The 20,156-nt window shown below is 41.3% G+C and overlaps 3 protein-coding genes across 4 annotated transcripts in view; 2 read left to right on the top strand and 1 right to left on the bottom strand.

Annotated features, from left to right (window-relative positions):
• Positions 1-271: 271 nt before the first annotated feature.
• Phf10 (PHD finger protein 10) lies at positions 272-16,742 on the top strand. Of its 2 annotated transcripts, none has more exons than XM_027401175.2 (12): positions 272-402; positions 2,221-2,327; positions 4,366-4,496; positions 5,127-5,204; positions 6,207-6,340; positions 6,436-6,585; positions 7,203-7,312; positions 8,639-8,792; positions 10,838-10,993; positions 15,004-15,112; positions 15,384-15,572; positions 16,548-16,742. In XM_027401175.2, exons 1-12 carry the CDS (start codon positions 319-321, stop codon positions 16,631-16,633), a joined length of 1,488 nt encoding a protein of 495 aa, XP_027256976.1. In that variant the 5' UTR covers positions 272-318; the 3' UTR covers positions 16,634-16,742. The 2 variants fall into 2 exon arrangements, with proteins under 2 accessions (XP_027256976.1, XP_027256975.1); XM_027401174.2 differs by having other exon boundaries at positions 5,121-5,204.
• Positions 15,835-18,342, bottom strand: C2H6orf120 (chromosome 2 C6orf120 homolog). The gene has a single exon (XM_027401176.2). It carries the CDS (start codon positions 18,059-18,061, stop codon positions 17,504-17,506), a length of 558 nt encoding a protein of 185 aa, XP_027256977.1. The 5' UTR covers positions 18,062-18,342; the 3' UTR covers positions 15,835-17,503.
• A 189-nt stretch (positions 18,343-18,531) lies between these two features.
• The window catches only part of Wdr27 (WD repeat domain 27), a 74,779-nt gene continuing 73,154 nt past the window's right edge, over positions 18,532-20,156 (top strand). Inside the window, exon 1 of the mRNA XM_035440454.1 lies at positions 18,532-18,796. The gene's annotated coding sequence lies outside the window, so the exon portion shown is untranslated. The remainder of the gene's footprint in view (positions 18,797-20,156) is intronic.

The raw sequence follows: 20,156 nt of genomic DNA, 5'->3' as shown, positions 1-20,156 counted from the left end.
CGGTCGGGCTGCGGGGCTCAGGCCGGGCGCGGCGCGGCGCTGCAAGCCGGCGGGTCCCGGCAGAGGCCGGCGGAGCGGCGCAGCTGCGGCGGCTGACGTGAGCGGCGTGCGGGCGAGCGGACGGGCGGGCGAGCGGGCGGCGGCGCGCTGCGGCTATGGCGGTGGCGCTGGCGGGCCGCGGGGCGCGCGGCGGCAGGGGCGGCCCCGGGCGGGCGGGCGGAGGGGCGGGGCCGGGCGCGGGCGGCCGGCGGCGGGCGGCGGCGGCGCAGGCGGCGGCGGCGCGGCGGCGGCGGCGGCGGGCGCGGGGCGCTGGGGCTGATGGCAGCGGCCGGGCCCGGGGCGGCGCTGTCCCCGCGGCGGTGCGACAGCGACCCGGCCTCCCCCGGAGCGCAGTCCCCGAAGGTGAGCGAGCAGACCGCGCTGCCCAACGGCGGCGGCGAAGCCGGGCCGGGCCTGGGCGGGGAGCGGAGCACCGCGGGGAGCGGGCGGCAGGTCGGGGAGCAACAAGTGCGGCCGACGAGGGTCGCGGACCGAGGCTCGCAGGCTCCCCCGCAGCTGGGGAGCTCGGAAAAGTTGCGGCCTTCGGGGATCGCAGTCAGGACGCCGCTCGGCGGGACCTGCCCCGGGGACCCCAGCCGGCCGCGTGCCCCGGTCCTCCTGCTCGGTGCTCCTCTCGCCGGTAGCCCGGCCGGCCTCAGTCTCGGACCGCGCGGGGCTCGCCCCGAGGACCGGGCAGCCGAGAGGGCCCGTAACGAAAGCAGACCTCGGGCTTCCCACCTCTTGCTCCTAAACTTCTTGGTGTCAACTTCCGTTTCTGTTTCTTTTCAAGTGAATTATTGTTTTTAACTGAAGGAAGTTGTAGACATCAAAAAAAAAAAAAAAAGAAGGTCGTTAAAATGTTTACACAGAAAATAGGTACTTTCAGTGTTCAAAATGAACTGTCCAAAGTATGGAATCCGAGTACTATAAAAAGGATGAATTTTAAGGAAAATAGTCTTTTCCCAACTTATCCCCGATTGTTAGTGTTACAGGGAGTTTTCAGTCTGTGTAATTAGCTTCATTTTTGATGAGTGAAAAGGAGAATATGTATGTTTTTCTATTTGGAAAATAATTTTAGTAAGTTCCTAGGTGCTAGAGTCGAAATGTAAAATCCTACCCCTTATCTTAACGTTAATAGGTATCAAACAGTTACATGCTAGTCCCTGCTGTTAGTGAAGTCTGTTTATTCCCTTACTTAATCCTTGCATCAGCCACCTGACTTCAGAGGCAGAGGGGCTTTAACACAGGGCTGGTGGAGGGAGGGAGGGCAGTTCCCTGTGAGACTCCAGGCAGCCCACTGTGTGCCTCTTCATTCTCTTTAGAAGGTTTTTTATTCTAATACATAGTAAGAGTGGTAGTGTTAGGAGCTACATTACCTTGATTTACAAAAAATATGACTTTTAAGTGGCTAGACTTGCAGTCGTCTGTCCCATTTACATTGCTCAAAATGTAATCTGGAGCCTGAGCCTAAAACACACAAGGATGATAGCATGTGTGGAATATTTGTTCTGGGCTGGCTCCTCTTTGAGCATCAGCCAGAGACAGAGGCATGCTATCATTAAAGAGATTTTTTTTTTCTTTAAAAAAATGACTCAAGTAATATGTTAATAAAGTGTTTTAAAAGCATTTGATTACTCGTTTCATTAATGGAATAGCTGAACAACATATATATCCTGGATGAGCTGAGTTTCTTTTCTGCAGTGTAACAAAGAAAATGTGCTTAGATTTGCCAACCTGTGTTCAGTCCTTGTCTCCACAGTAGCTAATTAGAATTACACTCTTGTGGGCCAGTTGTAAGTTGGAGGATCCTATAACATTTATTGATTTTTTTTTTCCCAGTTCAAATAGGAAGTCCTGCTTTAATTTTAGAGTGGCTTCTACCCACCCAGTTGCTAAGAAAGGGAAGGTAGAATATATTTTAAAAATCATAGCTGAAATTTTTATTTTGTTTGAATTGAAGGTCCATTTTTAGTTTTATTCTGCTTCTTGCTTGTAACAAATTCTTTGCCCTGACAATTATTGTAGGAAATTAGTTTTCTAAATACATTAGTTAGAAATATGCTTTCTCTTGTGGAGTCTTAGGCAAACTGCAAAGATACACAATCATTCTTTGTTGTTGTGTTTTTCTTTAAATCATTCTTTTATTTTCTATTATTATTTTTCAATCATTTAAATGTACAGGATGATAATGAAGATAACTCAAATGATGGGACCCATCCATCTAAAAGGAGGCGAATGGGCTCAGGGGACAGCTCGAGAAGCTGCGAGACTTCAAGTCAGGATCTCAGGTACTACTACTTGAAGGGTCAGTAGTAGCTTTTGTAGACCATTTGGCCTCTTCTTCCCTAGGCATCAGGAGCAGTTATTAAAAATTATATTTATGGGCTGGAGAGATGGTTCAGCAGTTAAGAGTGCTGGATGCCCTTTCAGAGGACCTGAGTTTGGTTACTGGTACCTACATGGCTGCTCACATTGGCCTGTGAGCTCTAGAGGGTCTGATGTCCCATTCTGCCCTCCACAGATGTGTGTACACACACATTCACACAAAGCAAAAAATAAACAAAAACACATTCTAAGAAGAAAAAAAAAGCCATATAATATAATACCTAAGTAGGTCTTGTTCCTGAGCTGTTAAGAAGTTATGGTAAATTAGGTATGTAAGACTCACTGTTGTAGCACTTTCAAGTGTACAGTTAAGTGGTGTTAATTGCATTCACAGTGTTGTGCAACTATCACTATCATCCCTTTCCAAAACTTCAGTAACTCAAACGGCATAACCCTCCAGTACCTTCTATCCCTCCTGCCTCTAGCTGCTGGCCACTACAATTCTGCTCCCTGCCCCTGAGTGTGAACCCTACAGTACTTGCCCTGTGGTATCTGACTTATCCGTTAGCATAATGTCTACAGGGTTCATCTGTGATGGAGTTCATGTCAAAATTTCCTTCAGTCTGAACAATATCCCACTTTGTTTATTCATCTGTAGGCTGGGGTAATTAATGTGAACATTGGCATTCCTAATCCCTGCTTTTAATACCTTGGTACATAACTAGAAGTCAAAAGGTGTATCGTATGGTAATTCTGTATTTGGCTTTGTGAGGACCTTCCATATACTTTCATCGTAGTTGTACCATTCTGTATTCTCACCAACAGTACACAAAACTTCTAATTTCTTCATAACCTTGCAACATTATTTTTGTTTTTTTGTATGTTTGATGATAGCCCCACTGTGATTTTGTTTTGTATACCATGGTTAGTGATACTTGCTGAATATCTTCTTAGGTGCTTTTTGACTATTTGATCTATATTTTTGGAAACATCTGTTCAGAATGAATTAAAATCCTAACTATAAAAACTGCCTAGAAAACCTTGAGTTAGCAACAGAGTATTAGACATAACACCAAAAAACTAAAGTTTCAAAACAGGCAACTCAGACAACAGCAAAATTTTTAAAGCAGGGAAAAATGTGGTACTGTCAATTGTAGAGGAAAAAGAGCCATAGAATGCTAGAAAATATTTACAAATCATATATATGATAAAGGAATTAATATACAGAATGCATAGAGAAGTCCCCAACTCACCACAAAGAAGAAATGGGAAGCTTTTTTTTTATTTATTAATGAATAAATGCAAAAAAAACACTGTTGCACTCCTGACTCTCATAGACATTAGATGGTTCAGATTGAGGTGGTCATCATACTCCTTGAGATTTAGGATTACAGTTGTATACAGTATACTGGAACTTCCAGAATAGGTCTGTTCTTTGCTTCTGGGTTTGTAGAGCAAATAAATGTATGTAAATATATAGCTTCTTGTCTGTTCCCTGAGAAAGAGGTCCTTGGAATTCTGTGTTTTCAGTTGTCTGTGACTTCCTGAGCAATAGACAAGGGTCAGAATCTGGTAGGCATGAAGTAATTGCAGTGAATGTTAGACAGAAAGACTGTGTGTCTTTATGTGTATATGCCCATGGGGATGTGGTACCTGTAGAACCAGAAGGTCATACTAGATGTGGAGTTGGAGTCATAGGTGGTTGTGAGCTGCCTGATGTGATACTGGGAACTGAACTCTCACCTCCAAGAGCCACAAGTGCTCTTAACTACTGAGCTTTCTTTCCAGCCTTAGGTTCTTGGCTTGTAAAGAAATTGCCACTTTCAGTGAATTTTTTTTCCTTTTTTTTTTCCTGTACAGTTTTAGAACACTGTTTTTACTCATTTTGTAATTTTCATGATAAATATAGCAGCAATAAAAATGAATTTCAATACTTCAAATTATTTTGAAAATACTTTGAAATATAAATGATTAAAATTGATACATGGTTTTCCATCTCAGCTTTAGTTACTACCCAGCAGAAAACTTAATAGAGTACAAATGGCCACCTGATGAAACAGGAGAATACTATATGCTTCAGGAACAAGTCAGTGAATATCTTGGTGTGACCTCCTTCAAGCGGAAATACCCAGGTACTTAAGGCTTAGTGTGTATGATGGATGCCATCTGACTTCTGACAGGACAGTCTTGATTATGAGTGACCTCTATTTTATATACTTAGAACACTTGCTGATTGTAATTTACATTGTTACTCAGCACCTTGGACTCTAGTTAGTATGTTTTTAGATGTCTCCAAGTTATTTTAGAGCAGAATAAGTAATGAGATTATAGGTGTTTGCCACCATCCCTAACTACCTGAGGTTAATTTTGAAAAAATGAAAAAACAAAACAAAAAGACTTCATAGCCAAGGTTTTTGATTTTTACTGTTTTTCCAGACCTTAAGAATAGAGTTAGCTCTAAGTCATGCCTGGGTTGTAGAGGGCCATTCATGATTAACTGCCCTAATGTAGTTGCATGCTTTGCTTCGGATTATTCTAGTTTTAGTTATCTAATGTTTATTTCTCTAATTTGTAAGGTTTTGTGTGTGTGTGTGTGTGTGTGTGTGTGTGTGTGTGTGTGTGTGTGTATTTACCTCAGTATTACTGATGCTTAGAATATGCAGTGAGAGATGTGTTTAAAATAGTTTTTCAAGTTTTTTAAAGTTTTCAAATGTATAGTTTTAGTTTTTAATACTCCTTTTGTTCTGCTTTTGGAGATTTAGAGCGACGAGATTTATCTCACAAGGAGAAACTCTACCTGAGAGAATTAAACGTCATTACAGAAACGCAGTGCACACTAGGTAATCAGCTCCTATTGTGTCTTTTATGCCGAACATTGTAGGTGATACTGGATACAGGTCTTGTGTCCTAAAGTGCTTACAAAGTTAATAAAAAAATTATTCAAATGTTAAAATGTTGACTCATTTTTTAATTATTGTTCAAATGTAAAGGATGTGAATAAAGTTTGTTTGTATCTGAGTATGGACTGTTATCTCTCTGCAGTGCCGGGGATTGAGCACATAGATGCTTACCCTTTAAAAGGCAAATCTTGTTAAGTTTTTACTTCATTATAGCAGATTCTTTACGTAAAACTTTTCAGTGTTAAATTCATGACATCAGTAGGCAAAATCTGATACTGCAAGTTGTTAGACGGTATGTGTAGACTAGTGAATATGAAATGTGAATTATGATATTTGTGGTATATAGATTTAGAGACTAGGAAATAGATATTGAGAAATAATTTTTTATATGTCTTGTATTATTATTGGCTTATATTATTGTTTTTATGTATTACAATTATATCATTATTTCACACTGATTTCTAAGTATATCCTTATAATTTACATAAAATCTAAAAGAAACTCATTTGGTTGAAAAATTGATTTCTTTGTCTTTACATGATAATCTTTAGTTTTGATTACTTGACTTTATTTTTTTTTAAATTTATTTCTTTATTATGTATACAGTATTCTGCCTGCATGTATCTCTGAACACTAGAGGAGGGCACCAGATCTCATTATAGATGGTTATGAGCCACCATGTGGGTGCTGGGAACTGAACTCAGGATCTTGTGGGAGAGCATCCAGTGCTCTTAACCTTTGAGCCATCTCTTCAGCCCGATTGCTTGACTTTATTATGAAAAGTAACTTTTGCTATTTTAAAATGTAGTAATTTTGCTTACTATAAGCTTTTTTTTTTTTAATGTAGAATAGTTTGAAAGAGAAACTACTTTTTGAAAAAGTACCTGTGTTCACTTGGCCTTAAAAGATTTTCTTTACTTTTTGGGGGGTGTTCTAAAATAGGTTTAACAGCATTGCGCAGTGATGAAGTGATTGATTTAATGATAAAAGAATACCCAGCTAAACATGCTGAATATTCTGTTATTCTACAAGAAAAGGAACGTCAGAGGATTACAGATCATTATAAAGAGTATTCTGTAAGTAATTTGAAGTGATTGACATCTGTCTTAGGGGGTGGGGAAACTTTTTATAAAATTATATATGATTTCTAACTGTAATGTTTTTCTGTTAGCAAATGCAACAACAGAATACTCAGAAAGTTGAAGCCAGCAAAGTACCTGAGTACATTAAGAAAGCTGCCAAGAAAGCAGCCGAATTCAACAGCAACTTAAACCGGGAACGCATGGAAGAGAGAAGAGCATATTTTGACTTGCAGACACATGTAGGGTGACTTAGTTCAGTGGTATCTGGGTCTCCTTTGTTGTTGCAGAATGGTCATCACTTCCTGTACATCATTATTATTATATTATTATTTATTATTGCGGTGCCAGCTGTGTTTCTTTTCTAACAAGTTAAGATACTGTTTTTTTAATGATGTATTGAATAATGCCATTTGCTTGTCCTCTTCCCCTCCCTCCTCCCAAGACCTTTGCTTTATGATTGAGAGTTTACTGAGGGAGACTAACAGTAGCTAGGTATTGTAATTCCTGTGTCCCAAGGTTGGTAAGAGCAGCACAGATTGCTTACCTCTGGTTTTTATGGGAGCCCCGTGAGGTTAGACCAGTGTCCCCAGGACATTTTCAACTTTGTGAAAGACCGTGGTGAGCCAGAGACATAGCAGCTTTCCTCAGAGTCTGTGCACCTGGTGGATAACAGGTACAGAACTCACACATGCAGCCAGAAAACACCACATCCCTTAGGGTGTTGTTCCCGGGTCATTTGAATTGCTAGCATTTCTCTGGGGCGGGGACATAGATGTAGTGTACACATGGGAATTCTTTTCTAGAAGCCTTGGTTCCCAGGTTGGATTAGTTTTCACGTTTCTTGATGTTAACACAGGTTATCCAAGTGCCTCAAGGAAAGTACAAAGTGTTGCCAACAGACCGAACAAAGGTCAGTTCTTACCCAGTGGCTCTCATCCCCGGACAGTTCCAGGAGTATTATAAGAGGTATTCCAAATTTTTAGCTATTTATGGTTTCATAGTCTCCTAAAATTTTATGTCCATCAGTGATATCAAAACGTTGTGTTTGCATTTTCCTTCTTGGGTTCTGTGTAAAGAATGCCATTCTATCTGAATTTGAAGCCCTACTGGTGAAGTCTGGAGTGCCCACAACTCTGGCCTGCCCTGTTTGGATGTGTCACAGACAAGTACCTGAGGCCCTGTAGCTCTTTAGTACTCACAGTATGGCACATAGCCCAGTAGTTTGGTATTATCGGGAGGCACTTTTAAAATTAGGATCTATGTATGTTCAGCTTCAGAGTCCTCTCCAGAGCCTTCACTTAAGTGATGCTCACAAAGTGCAATGCAGAGTGGAGTGTGTGGGGGCCGAAGGTACTAAGACGATATAAAAGGAATCAATAAGTACCTGGGCAAGTGTGGGCACACTCTCCTGTAAGTGTACTTGTTTCCTGTTTCCATCCTAAGTAACCAGAAACCGTTCAAACTAGGACTAATGGGTTCCAGAGTCTTAGCTTCTCTTCCAGCAGGTGACCTCACTCTAGAAACCTGTTTTCAGCGTAGTTTTCTTCAGAGAACCTGACTCCCTACAGCATGGAATCACACTTGCTGTGTAACTGTCTAAATTGTGCAAAATTTTAGTGTAAAAAGTTTTTTAAATCTCTTAAGTGGTCAGCTAGTCCCTTTGTTCTGTTGTAATGTCTTGTCAAAGTAGCTCTCTTGAGGCCAGGAGGGCTGTGTGCCACCAGACTAGGGGACATATAAATGTTGGAATATATGCTTTGCAAAATGTTTTAAAGTAATTGCTATTAAAAACTTTGCTAATTTTTATCTCAGTTATTAAATGCTGTGCACTTCATGAAATTGTTTAGTCATCCTGTTGGGCTTATGAGATAGATTTCTCTAATGAGTCTGATTTTGAGTGTAAGGACACAGTGCAGAAGTCACCACAACTCTGTGTGTGGTTGAACACACATGAAGGGGCCTGGGCCCAGGCCTTTATGTGCTGTCTGGGGCTGCTTGGGTTTCACTCCTGTCTGTTGACATGTTATTTTCATTATTATTATTATTTTTTTTTCTTGTTTTGCGGGTAAAGGGAAAGACATTAAGTTTAGGTAGGGACAACTGCATGATCAGTCGGGAAGAATGTTGAGATTTCTAAAACTTACTACTTATCCCCACCTGATGACCAAAATGAAAAATTTCTTCCTCCCTATTTTTGTGAACTGTTTGTGAGTGAAAAGTCTAAGGCTAATTTCAGAGCTTAAAGGGTAGTTTTCACCTGTTTAATATTGAAAGCAACCTTTCTGAATTCAGGTACTCACCGGATGAGCTTCGGTACTTGCCATTAAACACAGCCCTGTATGAGCCGCCCCTGGACCCAGAGCTCCCGGCACTAGATAGTGACGGTGATTCAGATGATGGCGAAGATAGTCGAGGGGATGAAAAGCGGAAAAATAAAGGCACTTCGGTAGGACTGTGTACCTTACCAGGAGGCAGCCTTTCATTACTTGCTGATTGCTTTCCTGGAATGTTAAGTTGAACTCTATTATCATACCGTTTGAACAGGACAGTTGTATATATTTATAGAAAAATTTCCCCATGAATATTCATTGTGTGTTGATGTAAGCCGGTTATGCGTTGTTGTTTTAGGCATGTTTTGTATTGAAAAAACTTCTATTTTGAGCAAGATAGGCAATTGTATAGAACATTAATAGTCTTGTATCTAATTTGCTGCTTATGCAGATTAAAGTAATGGACAAAATAGACTGGTCTTTTGCCATAGAGAAATGTATATTTTTGGGACTGGGGCAGCCCTTTACCTTGGGTTCCTTTTGCTTAACCTGAGACTTCTTGTAGGAAAACATTAGCTTACTAATATGTTGTATTGTATATTCAGTTTTTCTTGGTGCCTTTTTCAAATACCAAACATTTAGCTGCTAAAAAGCAGAAGTTTGCCATTGGGACATGAAGGACAGTAGCTCTGAGGTGGTTTAGGGTTGACTTTCCTCAGAAGGACACTTTAAGCCACAGCCATCTTATGTCTTACATTGTAGCCAACCCAAGAGTGTGCTGTCTGTCATTGAGTAGCATTGTATCTCATTGTCTGAGACAGCTTCTAAGCCATACTTAATCTTATGTGTTACATGAAGCAAGGTCTTCTCCAAGTCCTACAATGCTAATGCTCCTGTCAGTTACTGGAAAGGTGCCATGGAAGTTAGGAATGACAAACTCAGTTTTATCACACTGTTCTGGAGAATATAAATTTATCTCTTATTTGAGGAAAGCATTTTGAACTGTCAAATATCCAGAATTTTTCACAGATTTTGACCTGGCAAATTTGCTAACAATTAATCCTAAGGACTTAATTAGATGTTAGCAAAATTTAAGTAGAAAAAAAAAGTTTTAGTGTTGTGGAATTTAGAAATAAATCTTTATGCACACTGGTGATACATTTACACAAAAAAATGCAGTTAGTTTTTTTTACCAGAAAATGCATGTAGTACTTTACCAACATGACAAAACATGTTTGCACATATATGCCTGGTGATCCATGTGCATCCATGCCATTGTGTACACACATTGGTCACGTGTACACTGATGCACACATAGTGAGACCACATGCAGTATAATCCACTTTTGTGGATTACACTGCCAGGATGAAACCACATTATGAGGATGTAAGGTGTGTTCAAGAGTCTGGGCTTCTGCAGAGTATAAACACACTGAGAAACCAGATGGGACATGAGGACATGAGTTCATGTCTTAGTCATTTGCAGGGTGCTTATCAGGTGGTTATGGATAGCTTAATTTTCTTTCCTTCAGTTTTCATAATTTATGTGAATATAAAGTTGTAAAACTTTAAATTATAAAATGAGTGCAATGATCAGATACTGAGGTCTTGTCCTTTGAACAAAAATTGTAGGTAGGGATATAGTTTGAATATGGTTATGTATTTGAAGGACTTTCACAATGACTTCTGTCACTCAGAGGAAAAATAAGTATTTTTATAAATATAAAGCAGTATGCATCCCTGTGGCATGAAAAATATTGAAGCTGTGTAATAGAATAGTTGAAGTTGGTAATTCCATTTTTGTTGACTTAAATCAGAATACATAGCTGACTAGGATACTTGCTAATAGAAATATAATTATTAGAAGGGTAAATAACTTAACATGGCCTTTTTTTTACTCTATTAGAAATAAATTTCTTAGAATCATCAACTTTTAAAACTTCAACAAAACATTTTGTCATTTAAAGTACTAAGATTTGTTGGGTGGTGGTGCACGCCTTTAGTCCCAGCAGACAGGAAGCAGAGGCAGGCGGATCTCTGAGTTCAAGGAGAGCCTGGTGTGTAGAGTAAGTTCCAGGACAGCCAGGCCTACACAGAGAAACCCTGTCTTGAAAGAGAGAAGAAAACAAAACAAAAAAACAATAAAAAAACAAAAACAAAACACACACAGACTCAACTTGGTCTTAATTCCAAGGAACCCTTGTTTTTATCTTTTGCTACAGGACAGCTCCTCAGGCAATGTGTCTGAAGGAGACAGCCCCCCTGACAGCCAGGAGGACACCTTTCAGGGAAGACAGAAATCAAAAGACAAAGTGGCCACTACAAGAAAAGATGGCTCCAAACGTTCTGTACTGTCCAAGTCAGTTCCTGGGTACAAGGTAGAAGAAAAAAGCCCCTGACTCAGCTTCTCCCTGAGACCGTTAACTCTGAGCCGAGGAGCTGAGCTTGCTGTGCTCGCTCTGTCCCTGTGCTGTGCACCTGCCCACTGCTTTCCTTCCCTGGTGGCTTTCTTGTCACTTTTGGTCATGGTGTAGCTTCTATTTCCTGTATAGAAACAAATGGGTCTTCATACCCTTTTAAGTAATAGCCAGGCAAATGTGAGTTTTTAGAACATTGTTTCAAGGCAGACCTTGATTTTATTTTATTTTTGAGTACAGGGCATAAATTGTCTAGCGTTTTGAATATCTGAACAGTTGGTGAAGCTAAACTTGGTGAGCTGTGAAGTTGGAGTGGACTTACAACCTCACGAGGTGGTATTTTTGTGTAGTGCCTTTCATTGAGAATATCTGGGCTTATACTAAGGATTTTTGGATCCAATTGCCAAATTCTGCCAAGTTTGGTAGAAAACAGTGAAGCCTGTTACTTATATCATGCTTTTGTATAACCTTTGGCAGATAGCCTCGTTTGTGAATCTGATTATTCTCAGAGTAAGGTCACAGGTGATCAGAAACTAGTATTTTTAACGTTTCTTTTCTGTCTACCTCTCTCCTGAAGGTTGGATGGGGGGTGAGCAGCTGTCATGGTGCAAAGGAATGTAAGAGTACTGTAGACGGAAGGGACATAGTGGTCAGCTTTGTGACATGGATGGTGATGGCACAGATTACCATTCTTTTGGTCTTGGCTGTATTAGACTGTACATCCTGTTACTGTGTGGAGGTTACTAGAGGAAGGTTATGAATAAGAGTTTTGCTGAGTTGAGTCCTGTGTGTTTGTATCCTAACCACAGCATGTAGCACAGAAAATAAGCCGAAGTGACCTGGGAGTCATTTTCCCTCAGCCTCACTGGAACACTTTCTGACAGAACATTAGTAAGTTAGAATGTCCCGTAAGTTACTAGAAATACCCATGTATGATTCACTTAAAAACACATGCTTTTGTGCATGGCCAGCGATTATGGCTTTATTCAGCAAGGAATCCTTCCAAGGACAGCCTCAGTAGGCTGCTGCTGTGTGGTTTTGTATTTGGTTTTTGTTTGTTTGTTTTTTTAAATGTATAGCTTTGTAAACTAAAGATTTCAGTTACTGCTTAATAATTGAAACCAAACAAACTCCAAAGATGACATTTCAGAAACAGCCTGCAGGAGCCAGTGTGTGTCACTGTCTTAGAGGTACCTACTATTGGGAGTGGCAGCTGTCCAGGGCTGAGAAAGCTGTTAAACAAGGAGTCTGTTTGATCATGCGTTATAAAATAGAGAATATTGAAACAGACGTGTAATACAGGCTGGAAATGAAGAACTATCCATATCATCACTGATGTAGTGAATGAATCATATAGATTAATAGTTAATAGTACTCCAGGGAGCCGCATATGCAAAATAAACATTTTATAATCTGTAAACATTTTTAATTACTAAAAATGTTTCAGGTATTTCAAAGATAGGAACAGCCAATATATAGATATTATATATTAATGTGAACGTGATTATTCAAAGTTAACCTCTCTATGAAAAGTATTAATGAGCCAAGATGTGCCTAATTATTAGGGTACTTCAAGTTGACACTCACAGACAACACACACACACACACACACCCCTTTAAAATAAGGGCGTTAAGAAACATGATAATGTATGTGATTTAATAAGATGGACTAGTGCTTGCCCTTTTCTTGTAGGTCAGTCTTGCTTAGGTTACATTAACCTGAAATTAAAGTGTAATTGTTAGGCTTCAGGCCTACACATATATAATTAAAATCTATACTATGTTAGTTTCAACTTATTTTGCTATTTTTCAAGAGAAGTAAGTATACATGAGCCTTTTATTTGAGATGCTGAGGGCTGTTGGCTGAAGAAAACTAAAAGGTTGTTGCAATTGTTTGAAGGAGGTCAGAGGGTTTCAAAGAGGCACAGGGCCTTCACCCATGATCTTCAAGAGACTTTTGCACCTTCTTTCTCTCCTTCAGTGTTGGTCTTCAGTTTGTCTGTGAGGCCCTGTGGTTTGTTAGAGCCTGCGTACTGACAAGAACAATGCGCTTTTGTATGTTGGACTGTAGTCACGGTAGAAAATGCTACAGTACCGTATCTCTTTCTCCCTCTTCTGCTGTAGTCTCTCCTCCGTCACTTTTCTTTCTTCCTCATCCTTCTTCCCCTCTCCCATTCTTTCTGTTTTTTGAATATTTTTCTTCTCAACAAGATGAAGATTATTGGGTAAGAAACAATTTTAAATGGTTTAACAGGAAATTATGTATAATTTTAAAGGTAAACCCTGAGTTTTCTTAGTGTCTTTTATTATAGGCATTGTGTGTATTTTAGTGACTGTAGAACTTGAATTGCTCTAGGATGTGAATAACTAGGTTTGTGTTTTATTCCTTTTGAGTTGCTGTGTAAAGAGTCTCCTGTGAGGAATTCTCTCTCCAAAATTTAATACTGTGTAGTTTCTTCCCTGACTTTAGTGAAAGACACTGGAGTACTTACTATGCCAGTGTCTAAGGGAACTCTAAGCATTAAGTAAGTTTATCTTTTACATTTAGTACAGGTTATTGAAAGTTCTTCCTGCATATTATGGCTGTTAAGATTCAGTCTTTGAAGTGAACTTCCTAGCTATTTTTCACTGAGAACCTGGACACAGTGAAGCCATGTGCTTAGGGTGCAGCAAGAGTAGCTGAGTAACAGCTGCTGTCAGATGCCGGGAGAGCAGGGTATAAAATACACAGAGGATGGAGAGCAGTCAATGGGGACATTTTATATGTTTGTTTAACTCCATGATATTTATTATTTTGTAGAGACATTTGTGATTGTTTAGATATTGTTTTTATCATATTTATGTATAAGGTTGACTTTTTTAAAAAAATAAATAAGCCAAAAATTGTTTTTGAATGCCTCTGTCATCTTTTGCAAAGAAAATATTTTTAAAAAAGTAAAAGCAAATTATTATTTAGGTTTGACAAGGTACGAAAGTGGCAGTGGAACATTTAAAGTGAGACTGCTTTATAAAAGTTTGAGTTTAGATCTCTATGGTGCATCAGGAAAGAGATGCAATGCGTTTGACTGTGTTAGATTATTGCCCTGCTACCATCTTTGTCCCTCCCACCTTTTAACCATTTATTGACGCACACCTATATATAGTACATGTGAGCAGCGTCCGTGACGGTCAAGATTATGATGCTCTGTTATCCCTTCCTTGCCCTGGCATTGTAAGTGTAGGAAACTCCTTATATTTTATCCCATTCCATGTTTAAAGCCCAAATACTGTGTGTGTTTTTAATGTGAAAGATAATACTCAAAATATGCTTTGTATATTTCCTATTTGACTATAGTTTTTCCATGCCCAAAAACTTTTTATGTTTTACACGTCACAGTGACTGCTTCTCTCTTTTATCATAGTTCTTTTTAGACATGGAACAAGACTATGCATCCAACTCAGATTTCTATAGACATTTATGCATGACAATGTATGGACAAGACAGCTTCCAATTAAAATACTGAAATAGTGTCTTTTTTTTTTTTAGCTTAGATTTTGTAGGCTTAGCTCTATCACTGGAAAAACACCAGTTTTTGAAATAAAATGAACATAAGCTTAATATAAGCTTAAAACTTAGGCTTAGCTTTATGTGTGGTTATTTGGTATATGGATTTTCTTTCCCAACTATTAGTGGCATTTGACATCCTATTTCATTTTTCCTTCTGGTCTTTTTTTATAGAGATGATGCTGTGTGTGTAGGGAGCAGAGTGCTACATTTAGGCAACACACGTTGATGCGGTTTATGGAGTACAGTCTAGGCTTTCATTAGTTGGGGGTTTTATATTCTGATCCATCTCATATCCAGTTATGTCTTACAAAAAGGTTTTCATTATCAGATTACCAAAAGTAAAGATAAGGTAATAACAGAATCCCTTTTGAACCCATAGTGAGTTCTTCTGGCATGAATTTATAGCCCTCTTCTACCCTTCCAGCCAAAGGTCATTCCAAATGCTCTATGTGGAATTTGTCTGAAGGGTAAGGAATCCAACAAGAAAGGAAAGGCTGAATCACTTATACACTGCTCCCAGTGTGATAACAGTGGTAAGTAGAGATGTCTCCTTAAGATTTTACCTCACCCCTGCATATTGCCTTAAAAGCTAGGGTTTGTAGTTATCAGCTAGGTATCCACCAAAGAGTCAGCAAATGAATAGTGACTTGTTAGCTGTAGTCAGAACCCATGTATCTGCTACTTTGTATTTTGATGTGTCTATGGTAACATTAATCCTGGCAGCCATTCTTGGGAACTAATGTTTTATGTGCCTTAAGTTGAAAGTTCTGTTGTGAAATCCTATTAATGTTGGTTTTGATTTAGGCCACCCTTCTTGCTTGGATATGACCATGGAGCTTGTTTCTATAATTAAGACCTACCCATGGCAGTGTATGGAATGTAAGACATGCATTATATGTGGACAGCCCCACCATGAAGAAGAAATGATGTTCTGTGATGTGTGTGACAGAGGTTATCATACTTTTTGTGTGGGCCTTGGTGCTATTCCATCAGGTAAAGATGAAAAAAATACAAAAAAGCCCATTATCTTGTGTGATGAAGATCTCCCAGCATTCTTTTAAGGCTGTATAAATGACATGAACATGTTCCAATTATGATCAAGCTGTTACTGTCCATGTCACAGCTACCTGATTTTCATCCTTAGTGCAACCAAAGGAGAATTGAAATAGAATACTTAGGTTAGGTTTGGAAGTATTGTCTGAGGGATAGAATGAGCTGGTGTTTTCTACTAAAATTGCTAAAGTAACACCACCAGTTTGTTTCAATGCTTTCATTTTATTTTTAAGTTCGTCTATTTAGAAACTTAACAAAGTGACTGCTATGCCTTTATATATATACTAAGACATCTTCCTATAAAGTGAGGCAGCATGACAATTCCAGAAAACTTTAGGATGGACACAGAATCAAATAGTAAATCACAGTAATCCTATTGAAACATTATACAGGTAATTGTGCAATTTTAAGGACTTAAGTTGCATAGTTAACACTGTATAGTTCTCTATAAAACTCAGTTTCCTGGAATCCCTCCGTAAGGATGTGAATAATCACTCAGGTTCTGCAGTAATTCAGCTCAAGTGTGTGGTGCAGGTGCTAGTGTCAGAACAGTGGAACAGGCCACACAAAGCCAGATCCATTAACAAGTTCTACATTAGGATTGTGTTGTTGAGGTTTTAAAAGCATGATGGTATTTGAATTTTAGGATTACATATTTTTTTAAGGTACAAATGATTGTTTTGTGCCCTTTCCCCATCTTGTCTGTGCATTGAATTCCGAATTGTATTGGTTACACTGATTAAGGGTTGTTTACATTTTCTCCCTTGGCTTAAGGAGCTCAGTACTTCCCTCCCCACTGAAAAAAATCCCAGAGAGTTATCACTATGGACAGCTCAGGAATGAGTTTAGGTGGTTTGTACTCAGTCCTATAAAAATAAAATTCCACTCCATATTAACTAACAATTTTTCTCCTAGGTCGCTGGATTTGTGACTGTTGTCAGCGAGCTCCCCCAACACCCAGGAAAGTGGGCAGAAGGGGAAAAAACAGCAAAGAGGGATAAAATAGGTTTTTGACCTGACCCTCAGTTTGGGATATCTGGTGCCATTTTATTTACACTTTCATTTTTATGCCAATAAAGAACCTTTTTTGAAATTAACTATGACCTTAAACATCTTCAAGTTGATTTATTTCATTAGTAGCAACTCATACCCTTGAAAGAAAAAGTCAGAGAGAAATGTCTCATTTCCCAGATTTTAATCTCTTAGTGCTGTCTTTTTCCAGAGATCAGCAGAAAGAGGTAGCAACTTAATTTGAAATATTTCTTCTTGAGTCTGAAAAGTTACAGTCTTTTGAGACTGTCTTGACCTGCTTAGGTAGTATCAGTTACTTAATAACCAGAGCACTCCAATCTGGCCAACAGAGGAAAGGACAGAGGGCCCAACCATCTGGTACAACTGGATTTGGAATAGTCACCAGCTGGCACAGCAACAATGTGTAAATGCTTGCCTGCCAGGAGAGTATCAGGTTCCACAATCCCTACTGTGCACAGTGGCTCTGGGAAGCTTTTCCGACCTGGCTTTAGAACCTCTTTAAAACTGCAAGTGCCGTACTCCATTTAGTATGTCTACAGAATACATTCTACAGTCACCAGCCTTTATCTGAGTTATACAGCCTGTTACTGCAATAATCTTCTTACTCACCTGACTAACCAAAATGTATTTAAACATTTTATTGAGCAGACTCCTTTTTATGGGAATTTTAATCTCTAAAATAATTGTGCTTGCTGCTTTTCCTGCGTGGGGAGTAAACTGAGGTAACAAAACTGTATGGCTTTATTTTTCCATCCTAGTCTAGAAAAAAAGTAACCAGAATTTCACCAGGTCAAGTAGCAAGGTCCACAGCAAACTAGTCGCTCCGTGCAGATAAGGATTCAGAAGAGAATTTCAAGCACCAGTTTCAAAATGCTAATCAATATCGTCCAGAGGACCGACTCCTCTTCTTGGGCTGCCTCCTCTGGCGCATAAGCTTGGTTCTGACTGGCTCCTGTGGGGTCAGCAGGATAGGCAGCCTCTCCGAATGGGTACTGGTCCACAGTTCTGTCAGAGTACACCCTCATCTCAAAGTCGCTTTCATGGTGTGACGGGTGTCCGTAAATTCCTATCCCCACCGGGCGCTGGAAGTGCGCGGGTATAGAGACCACGTCCTGGCCGCAGGTGGCCGACTGCAGCTCGTACTCGTCGAAGCTCGGGTGCAGAGTGCTGTCGGACACGTACAGGTCCGCATCCCCCCTGAGGCTCTGCATCCGGAGAATGATTTTACCCTCGTGGTTCAACCGCAAGTAGCTGTAATTCCCGGCTCCGATCTGGCCCTGGACCACGTGCAGAAGGAGCCACTCGTGCGGGACGTCGTCCTCTTCCAGGCCTTCTACCAGGGTCAGCACCCGGGACGCCAGGAGCACCCACAGGGCGCACCTCCAGGGAGCGGCCATGCCTCAGACTCTCAGCTCGGGGCCTCCCTCATCTGCGGCGGCCGCGCTGGGGAGGCACGGGCGGCAGGCTGGGCCGGAGGTGCTCGCCCAGGCCGACCGGGACGTGTGCAGCTGGGTCCCGGGAACCGACGACAGTGGGGAAGGGGAAGGGGATGGACAGCGAGCAGGGCTGAGGAGGGGAGCGGCCAGAGGGGCGGGAGGGCAGGCCCCTGAGGGCGCAGGCGTCCGGAACGGCGAAGCTGCGGACCCAGGACTCACCGCCACGCCACGCCCCGCCCGCAAGCCACGCAGCACCCGCAGCATCCGGGCTCAGCCTGGAACTCGCCCCGGCAGGCGGAAGAGAAGCGGCGCCCGGAAGTGTACCCCGGAAACGAGGGGCTTGCTTTTGGGAACGGACTCCGGCCTAGTGACCGGAAGCAGATCGGCGCCGAGCTCTCGCGAGAGGAGAGAAGGGCTGCGTAGCGTTCAGGGTCCGCTTCCTCGTAACCATGGTAACTCGGCGGCGGCTCGAGCTGCGGGTTCCGGAGCAGACGGGCGGGCAGGACAGCAGGTGAGGCCGCCAGGGGGCGCTCGCCGAGCCCAGGCCCGCGACCTTGCCTGCAGCCCAAGCCCCTTAGGGACTTAGAAGCCCCGTGGGTCCGGACGCAGGCAGCAGCATCTGGGGAGATACTCCGGGATTTGTCTTAAACCATGACGGAAAGAGGAAACATTTAAATTTCCGCGTGAGAACTATTAGTAAGAAATGGTGTTTTTTTTCCTCCTCCTGAGTCGGTTCCAGTTTATGTAACACCATAGACTTTAGCTTGTCAGTAACGTTTGTCGTCGTCCCCCCTCCCTTCCTCCTCCTCCCACCAATTCTTAAGGCCACATTTACTGTTTGGAGATTTTTCCTGGTTTATAGACGGATGGCCTCGGTGCCGGAAAGGCAAGCTGTTCCGGGGAGCACCGAATCTCATCAAGGAGGATCCACCCCCACTACCGGCTCACCTCCTATAGATAGTTGGTCCCTCCCAGCCTTAAGACCCTCACCTGGGAGGAGAGGATCCGGCGTAGAAATTTTGTGGGGGGGATACATTCAAGCTATGGTGGCACAAAAGGCCCAAAATTGGTGGCTTGAACAATGGTAGTTTGTTAAGTAGGCCAACAGAGCAGGGTACTCGTTATTTTTTTATAATAAAAGAGAGGCTCTATGGACCCATTTCATAATTTAGGAAAGAACTGAAGCCTTAGTAATATCCGGGTGTCATCTTGCATCGTTCTTGTACCTCTATTAACTGAGGTAGACAGATAGATGATATAGATAAATAGATAGGTAGATAGACAGACAGACAGACAGACAGACAGACAGATAGACAGACAAGTGTTAGCCTCAATATCTAGGTCTACCGAGGACCTAAGTTGGAAACCAACTCTTTTTCTAGCTAGTGTGGAGAGCTTCCTCTTTTGCTGTAAGTACAACTTTAGGTGTATTTTGTGATGCCGCCATTTTCTGTGGGAGCCCATCCGCTATTGAGTTGCCTGATTCATTTTCCAAAATCAAGAATGAAGTGACACGAGTCTACCTCTGTAGCTACTGAGAAACATTTTTAATATTATATAATCAGAAGGAAACAATTTTTTTTTCCTTAAGAATACACAATGAACTAGTTTTAACTGGGACGCTCCTTGGGTAATACAGGACAGTCACTTGTTTTTATTTCTGTAGTATGTACAGCCCCTCGTGTATCTGAGATGACTGTTTTTGTTCACTGGTTTAGCTTTGAGACCAGATTGCTTCCTGAGTCTTACATACACTGGGATCACACTAGTAAAATAAACTTAAGTCTTTCTTAGCCTTATTTGTCTGATGTGCTTGTGTGTAGGATGCTTGTGGAATGTGCTATCCCCCTCCCAACCACCCCCAGACTTTCTATTTAACCACTGTTGGAGAGTCATATAGGTGAGGCACTCAGGGGTCAAACTTATAAAATGTTACTCACACCTACATGTTTGTCCCTGCTGCCCTGGCTAGAACACAGCCATGTGGTTGTACCTGACTACAGGGGAGCTGAGTGATGATGGCTAGTTTTGTGTCTAGAGCAGTGGTTCTCAAACT

Source organism: Cricetulus griseus, chromosome 2 (genome assembly GCF_003668045.3).
Source record: "Cricetulus griseus strain 17A/GY chromosome 2, alternate assembly CriGri-PICRH-1.0, whole genome shotgun sequence".
NCBI lineage: Eukaryota > Metazoa > Chordata > Mammalia > Rodentia > Cricetidae > Cricetulus > Cricetulus griseus.
This window is presented reverse-complemented; position numbering and strand designations above follow the sequence as displayed.